Raw genomic sequence first — 8,420 nt, forward strand, 5'->3', positions numbered from 1 at the left:
CACACACACACACACACACACACACACACACACACACACACACACACCTATGAACAAGCCCTATACTTTCTCACTTTTTTATATTTGCTTATAATATTCTGGACCCTTGAGATGTCCCATTCCTCTCTCTGTCTGCCAAAATTGTATACATCTTGCCGGACTAAGTTCTTTAGAGGCAGCTGCTGGTGCGGTGAATAGAACACTGCACCTGGAGTCAGAAAGACTTGAGTTTAAATCCAGCCTCAGATACTTACTAGTTGAGTGACTTTGGACAAGTCATTTAAACTTCTATCTGCCTCAGTTTCCTCAACTGTAAAGTGGGGATAATAATTGCATCTTGCAGGTTATTGGAAGGATCAAATAGGATATTTGTAGAAGTGCTTAGCACAGTGCCTGGCACATAGAAGGTGGTATATAAATGTTACCTTCTCCATGAAATCTTTCCTGATTTCCCCCAGGTTAGAAATGATTTTTCTTCAGAGCTCTTACAATTAATAATAATAGCTTGTTTATATAGCATTTTAAGATTTGCAAAGCTTTTTACACATTTTACTTTATTTTACAAATTGTATCTTATTTTATTCTCACAACAACCCTGGGCAGTGAGGTGGCACAGCGGATAGAATGGTAGGCCTGGAGTCAGGAAAACCTGAGTTCAAACCTGGCCTTAGACACTTATGAGCTGTGTGACCCTGAGTAGATTATTTAACCTTTGTTCGTCTCAGTTTCCTTTTCTGTAAAATAGGGATAATAATAGCACCTATTTCCCAGGGTTGTTGTGAGGGTCAATGAGATAATAATTGTAATGCCCTTAGCACAGTGCCTGGCATGTGGGAAGCACTATATAAATGTTAGCTATTGTTGCTATTATTATTATTAGGCAAGTGCATTGTGTGTGTTGTTTGTTCTTGGTTCTCAAAGAGGACCGTGACATCAGGAAAATGATGCCACGACTTGCAAGTGAATTGGATTACAGTGAGGGAGGGCTGTGCAAGGTCACCAGCCTCACTTTCTCCTCCAGAGCCATCAGCGTCCAGTGGCCAGATATTCATCAGGATGACTGGAGATGGCCCAGAATGCAGTGGGAGATCTTGGCCTTTTTAATCTAAGGTCTTTGCGAGCCTCAAAATATCATTATTATCCCAATTAAAAGCAACTGCAGTGAAGTAGATAGAGCACTGGGCCTGGAGTCAGGAAAACCCGAGTCCAAATATGGCCTCAAACACTTTCTAGTTATGTGACCCTGGCCAAGTCACTTAACCTCTCTTTACTTCAGCTTCCTCAACTCAGGAAATAGTGATAATAACAGCATCCATCTCATAGGGTTGTTGTGAGAATCAAATAGGATAATATTTGTAAAATGCTTTTAGCACTGTTCCTGACACATACATAGTTTAGGAAATGCTTATTCCTTTCCCTTTCTCTCATTTTACCTAAGATGAAACTGAGGCAGACAGAGGATCAGTGACTTGCCCGGGGACACTTAGCAAGTAAATGTCTGAGGCCAGATTTGAAATCCTGATGGAAGCAGGGTGGGCAAAGCTCTATTCACTGTGGCCCTTAGCTGCCCCCTTTCATCACCTAACTTCTCTGATATATTTATGCAACATTTTGAATTATAGTTATTTATTTATCCCCCCTCCCACTTCCTGAGGGCAAAGACTCTGTCTTCTTTATCTTTTTATCTCCCTCAGGGCCTAGCCCAGTGCTTTACATATAATAAGTAATTAAAAACTGCTGAATAAATGAGGAATAATTAATGTACTCTTTAAATATACATGTATACATATATTTACAAATAACATATAAATTAATGTCTTTTGCTGTCTATTCCCCCTCCCCCCATTTGCCCTTTTTTTCTAACTAATGGAACAGTATCAAGGAATAGAAACAGTAAGAGTTTGTTTCACCAGCCATCCATCATTCCTTGCCCTACTTCTATTTATAGACAAGAAAAACCAAATATACTTAGCGGTTATAGTTCTCCATTAGCACCCTCTAAGAGAAGGGAAAAAATCTGCTGTATGCAACATCTGAACCCATGAAGGGTGAAAATATTGCAGCAACTTGGCATTCTTTCCTGAGCATCTGGGCAGGGCATAACACCGTTGCTGTTGGAGAGGGGTGTTTGGGTGAGGAAGGGGGGATTGTAAATGAGTTCCAGATTCTGATCCGGCGATGGCATTTATAGATAGAGAAACCAATGCGTGTGTCCTGCTTCTCACCACTTTCCCATTTTAAACTATTGAAGGTTATGGGGAAGATTTCCCCAATTTCTGTTTGTATTTTTTTTTTAATTCTAACTCTTAGTCCTTGGCCCTGTGGACACAGAGATAACTCCTAAGTCCAACCTTGATGAAGGTAATCATTTAGTATAGCTCGCTTCACCATGGGGGATGGAGAGAGAAGGAGGTAGGCACCCACGTTGGCTTTGAGTAGGTTCCAAGTCCAACTTAACTTTGTGGGTATCTTTGGGAATGACTTATGTCATATATCCCCTACAAACATACATACCTTTTCTTCTACTCATGACCTACTCCAATATCCTTATAAACCTTTCCTTCTTTGGAATAAAAATTCTATATAGGGAAAAACTTTAAACTTCTTTCTTCACTCATTGCCTTCCTCATTCCCTTTGCCCCATTTTGCATCCAACTGGATCCAGTTCCCCCTACTGTGATTTTAAGGTCCAATGTCTTTGCAAAAAGGGATTTACAACAAATGACTGAGCACTACTTATCTGTGTGGATCCTTTTGGATAGCCTTAAGATGATGTTTTTCTGCAAACAAGGCGACTCATGTATACTGCTCATCTTATGTCTGTTTCACTTGTCCCGCTAGCTTCCTTCCCATTCAGCAGTTTTATCCCTATCCATCAATATACTCTGAAATCCTAAACTTAACCAGCCTATTAGGACCTGAGACCCTACTCTTATCACTGTGATGTTAATGCTTGACTTAGAAGACCTGAGTTTGAATCTTTACTTTGCCAAATATGTGAATGATCTTGGGCAAGAATTTTTTTTTCTTTTTAATGGGGGTGGGTATGGGATAGAGAGAAAATAGATTTCTGTTAATTTTTTTTTTAAAAGAGAGGTGGAGGTGGGGGTGTTCTACAGATTTTAAATGTTGTATGTACTTCCAGGTGAGGACACTGTATTAGTAGTTTTACTTAACTGTTTTTATTTTCTTACGACCTAGGAGTAATCTGTAAAGGTATGTAATGTAAAAACAAAATACATCAATAAAACTGAAAGTAACCCCTCAAAATATATGAGTAGAAGAATAAATGAATGGGAAAAATAATAATAATAATTGAAGTTTGTGAGTCTGGGTGGCTAAAAGAATAGTGTTGCTCTCAACAGAGACTGTGAAGTGGGAAGAGGGTTTGGAGATGTAGGATTGAAGGTCAGAGGAGAGAATGGAGCCGGCTATATGAGTTTGGAGTTCCTCTGCATAAAGATAACTAAATTCATGGGAGAAAATGAGATTACCAAGTGAGAGAGCACACAGAAAAAGGCTAAAGACATAGACGGGGGGACAGCCACACAGAGAAGAAGAAGCTGTGAAGGAAATCGAGGAGAGGGCAATAAGGTAGAAGAACTTGTAGAGGACAGAATCACTGAATCCAAGTTAGGAGAGAGTATTCAGGAGGGGAAAGCTGGTCAATCATGTTGAATGCTTCAAAGAGCATTGATCAGGATAATGGGGTCTGAAGAAAAAAAAACCACAGCAACTTTGCATTTAGAAACCAAAATGTCATTCAGGATCTATGAAAGAGCAGCTTAGAGTAGTGGCATTGAAAGGCAAATTGCAGGGGTTTAGGGGTGGAAGTGAGCTGTGGGGAAACTGAGGCAATGAATTTAGACTACTCTGTGGGCCTTAGAAGTAGTATGGAGGAGACATCACAGGATGGTATCTCCAGGGAAAGGAGAACCAAAGAAAGGTGCTTTTTTTTTTTAATGGGAAAGTGTCTTAAGAATGATCTTCAGTTACAGGGAAGGAGCCAATAGAGAGAATGAAATTGAAAACGATAAATGGAATGAAATAAGGGACAAACACCTGAAGGTGAAGAGAGGTGATGGGATCAAGGATTGGCTTTGTCTTGGAAAAGGTCACTTCATCCCCTGAGACTGAAACAAAGGTGAAAATGTATAGAGATTTTGACATCTGGAAGAGGGGAAATGATGGATGGCCTCAATCTTTTCAGTAAAGCCTGTAGTCTGATGATAGAGCAGGGGTAAGGGTTGAGGTGAGGGTTTGGAGAGAGAGAGGAGCAAAGGTTCAGAATAGGTACTATGGAGAATGTCATATATATTCAGAGATAAATTAAAGAGTTACTTTGTAGTGGCAAGGGCCCAGTTGAGGTTAGATCACATGAATTTGGAGTTGACTCAGTTTTGAGTGATTTGTGACTTATTTAGACTGTATTCAGAGAAGTGGGATTAGAGAAGGCATGGTAGGCATCTTCTTGGGTGACTCAAGATTAGTAGGACAGCGAAAGGACTAGATGGTGGTGGCGGTGGTGGTACAGATTTACGAACAGAAAACAGTACCTTCTTGAATTGTTTAACTCTAGGGTGAAGTCCATGAAGAAAGGGAAATAAGATATGATTGGGGCAAAATAGAAAAAGAGGGATAAGAAATTGTAGGGAGGATAAAAAGCAGGTTTAGGAGAGATGGAGCAAAGCAGATGTTAGTGCCTCTTCTTTAATGTAATTTCCACTGATGAAAATCCTATCAATTGCTGATGTTGAGCCATTTGATAGTGGTAAGGCCAGAATTTTCTTTTCTGGGTCTTTAGTAGATGTGACTGCTACTCCTGAAGGAGCAATTGCCACACTACACCTCCTCAGGGATTGCTTCCCATGATGATGACTGAGGGCATCTGGGCTGAAAGCATTGCCATTCCCAAGGCTTTTGGGTTCAAGGGCCTAGGCTGTCTGCAACAGGATCTGAAGAGAGATGGTAGTCAAGATGGTAAGGTGGTTTGGTTTTGTCTTGCTGTTTTCTGTCTCTACCCCCAGCAAGGTTTGTTTGTCTGCCCTGTGGGTTAGTAGCTGGTGGGTTTGACTGGCCCTTTCTTCATAATTGTTACTTCCCTGGATGATAGCTATGACAGCTGAGCTGAAAGTATCTACCAGGTGGACTCCCTCTCACATCAGTACTTCAAAAGGCCCCTAATTTTATCCATAAGTACTTCCTTTACTAACTGTAATGCCTCCATACTATAAGAGAAAGTCTTCATGAGTTGCCATGATTAAAAAAATGCATCATCAGATGGTCTTCCCTCAGTTAGTTAAGGTGATCCTTAAATGGCAGACAAAAATCTGTTGCTCTGCTTGTACTCAAAGCCTTTCCACCCCCAGCCTCACATTATTTAGCTGAGAGTCAAGAAGCAAGGGCCCTAGCTTACTCTGTGGTAGAGACTGTATGGTACCTGTCCATTTATGTCTTGGTAATCGATGCATTATGAATGAAATGCATTTACTTTGCTGAAATTTAAGTTTTTCAGTGAAGTGAGAACATGCATTAAATATGGTACAGATAATAAAGAAGGGAGGAGAGGGAGAGTGGATCTGAAAAGATTGTTTGAGTCTTTTTAGACTGACCCCTTCTGTAAAAGGGGAAGGGTGTGCAGTAGAAAGAATACTGTATGATTTAGAATAGGAATTCTTAATGTTTTTGATGTGTCATGGACTCCTTTGGCAAACTAGTGAGGCCTACGAAGCATTTCTAAGATTCTTTGAGAGCGTGGACTGTTTTTCAGCCTTCCTTTGTATTCCTACCATTTAGCATAGTGCCTGGCACATACATAATAACCAAATATCCAGGATTTTTTTTCCCTTACTCATTTGGAGATTAGATCAAAGTTTAGTTCTTTGAAGGGCAGGGCTGATGATAAGATGAAATCTTGGAATTGTTACCCCATTCAGTTAAAGAACCTTACAAAGAACTTAATCTATGGTAAATTCCCACCTATTGTCTTCCACTCAAGCAGGCTGAATTGCCGGGCTAGGGGTGGTCTGGCTCTCTCTCTTTGTACATGAGTGACATACTCAGTTATGTTCCCCAGCCCCTCATTAGAATAGGTTCACCTCTCATTATAACATCCATTCTCTCATTATCTTTTAACCATAATCAGATTGCCATTGTCAGGCACCCTTCCAAGGGCATAGAAGTGTTGAGTGGGTTCCATGAGGGGTTGTTCATATTGGAGAGTGCCACTAATCCCTTTTATTAATTATCTGCTAGCATGATTAATAAAATGATTAATTACTCAGAAACTATGTCTCTCAAACTTTTTATATGTTATAATTGTCCGTTGCCTGAACATTTTTAAATGCATAAAATAAAATACATAGGATTGCAAAAAAAAGTTAAAATAAGGATATTTTTTTTCCCCATGCAAGTTCATGGATTCCCTCAAGTCTATCCACAAATCTCTTGGAAGTCCAAAGACCTCAGTTTCCTTATCTGTAAAAAGGGATTGGAATTAATTGCCTCTGAGGTCTCTTCCCAACTCTAAATCTATGATCCTTTCATCCAGAATGATGCTTTTGTCTGCTGATGTGGCCTACTGGAATAGTTCCCTTTTTAAAAATTCGTCCCATTTTCTTTCTCTTTCTGATCTGCAGGTACTTTGTTCACATGCCAGCTCTGGAAAAAAGACTTCCATTGTGTTACCCTATTACGCAGACCACTACTAAGCTCATTCACGAAGTTCTGGACCTGGTTGAACAGGAGCAGTGTGTGAAATGTTCATAGATAAATATAAGTAGCTTAAAACTTTTAAGAAATTCACATTTCTATTCCTATTAAAACCATGTCATTTACTAATTTCAAATCATCAGAGCTCTGTATTTCACCTTCTTTTGAAATAGAATCCTTAGGGAAACTATTTCTCTATAGCAGAAAAGCAGTGAAATACATTTTCTCATAAATCTAGTGGTACTGGAAGCTATTGGATCTCTTCAGGAGAAAAAATATATATTTTTTCCCATCAATTTCATGGGAGATTATGGCAGCTCTGTGTAATATCTGTGTATTCCAAGAGCTTTCAGATTTCTATATTTTGAGGAAAGAGTGAAATACACAGAATAGGGCAGTGCCTAATAGGGCACTTTAAAAGTCTCTAAAGGGAAAATAAAGTCCATGGAGAGAAATGCCAAAAAGTACAGCCTGCTCTGTTCTAATTGGTAGAGTAACAGCAAGTTGAATGAAGTCACTAACAGCGTTGGAAAGAGATTTTTTTTGGTAGACAAAAGAATAGTTAAAGAAATGTTGAGTAAGAGCTCAGCTACCTCCCACATAGCTATGTTTCTCCAGCAATTGAGATTTCCCTGAAATCAGTATTTCATGGAGGGATCAGTATAAGCATATGACTCTAACAGGAATCCAAAATATCAGTTACTGATAGAAGATGGAAAGTTACGATTACCTATGGTCTTTAGAAAAGACAAAGGGAAATTCTGCCATTTGATTTTAGTCTATAGTAGACTTGTCAGCAAAGTTCCATTTCTTCCTCTATGGAAAAAGAATTGTTTGTATGCAATAATAACATTTTCCTCCTTCAATTCAATACATTTCTATGTCTTCATTGTATTTGATGCCTTATGGTAATAAACTAGTTTTGTCCAGCAAGTCTTGACTTTGGTGGCATTGTATAAAAGGTGGAGTGAATGAAAGAGCTTTTAAAAATGAAAGAGACAAGGCACCACACCAGCCAGTCAAAAAGCATTTATTAAGCACCAATTATGTGCCAGGCAATGGTGCTAAGTGCTAGGGATACAAAAAGCAGCAAAAGACAGTCCCTGCCCTCAAGGAGTTCACAATTTAATAGCGGAGACAATTAGCAAATAAAATAAACAAGGTATATACAAGATAAATAGGAAATAATTAACAGAGGGAAGGCACTAGAATCCAGTTCAAGATTTCTAAAAAGCAGTTAGAGATGCAAGATGTTAACAGAGAGGTTAGGGCAGTATGGCTATCAACATAGAGATGATAGTTAAATCCATGAAGGCTGATGAGATCACCAAGTGAAGTAGTATGGTGGGAGAAGAGAAGAGAACCCAGGACAGAGCCCTGGGGGACATCCCTTAGCCATATTCTGATGAGGAAACAAGAAAGACATGTATCCTTGGGAGTGGGGGAGTCTCAAAGTACATTAAAGGGTCTCCATGCCACAGAATTGCTCCATGCCAAGGAGGAAGTCCAATGATCAAATACCTCCTTATCTAAAGATATCTATTCTAAGTTTTGTAGCAATTCCAAGCATGTATAATAATTAGTTATGGTGAGCAGAGACAAGAATATTATTATTTGGAGGACATGAATATATTTACCCAAAACACCTTATTATCTTCTCTGACTTACACCAGGCTTACTGGGGGAAATGAAGCAGTCATTGATTGGAT

General features: G+C 39.3%; 1 protein-coding gene across 1 annotated transcript in view; it reads left to right on the forward strand.

The window, feature by feature from the left end:
• The window catches only part of CUNH12orf56 (chromosome unknown C12orf56 homolog), a 112,176-nt gene extending 105,408 nt beyond the window's left edge, over window positions 1–6,768 (forward strand). The window contains exon 13 of the mRNA XM_027854203.1: window positions 6,639–6,768. Coding sequence (XP_027710004.1) covers window positions 6,639–6,768 — 130 coding nt within the window. The remainder of the gene's footprint in view (window positions 1–6,638) is intronic.
• Window positions 6,769–8,420: the final 1,652 nt, after the last annotated feature.

This window comes from Vombatus ursinus, unplaced genomic scaffold (assembly GCF_900497805.2).
Source record: "Vombatus ursinus unplaced genomic scaffold, bare-nosed wombat genome assembly UNPS02010320.1, whole genome shotgun sequence".
In the NCBI taxonomy this organism is placed as follows: Eukaryota; Metazoa; Chordata; class Mammalia; order Diprotodontia; family Vombatidae; genus Vombatus; species Vombatus ursinus.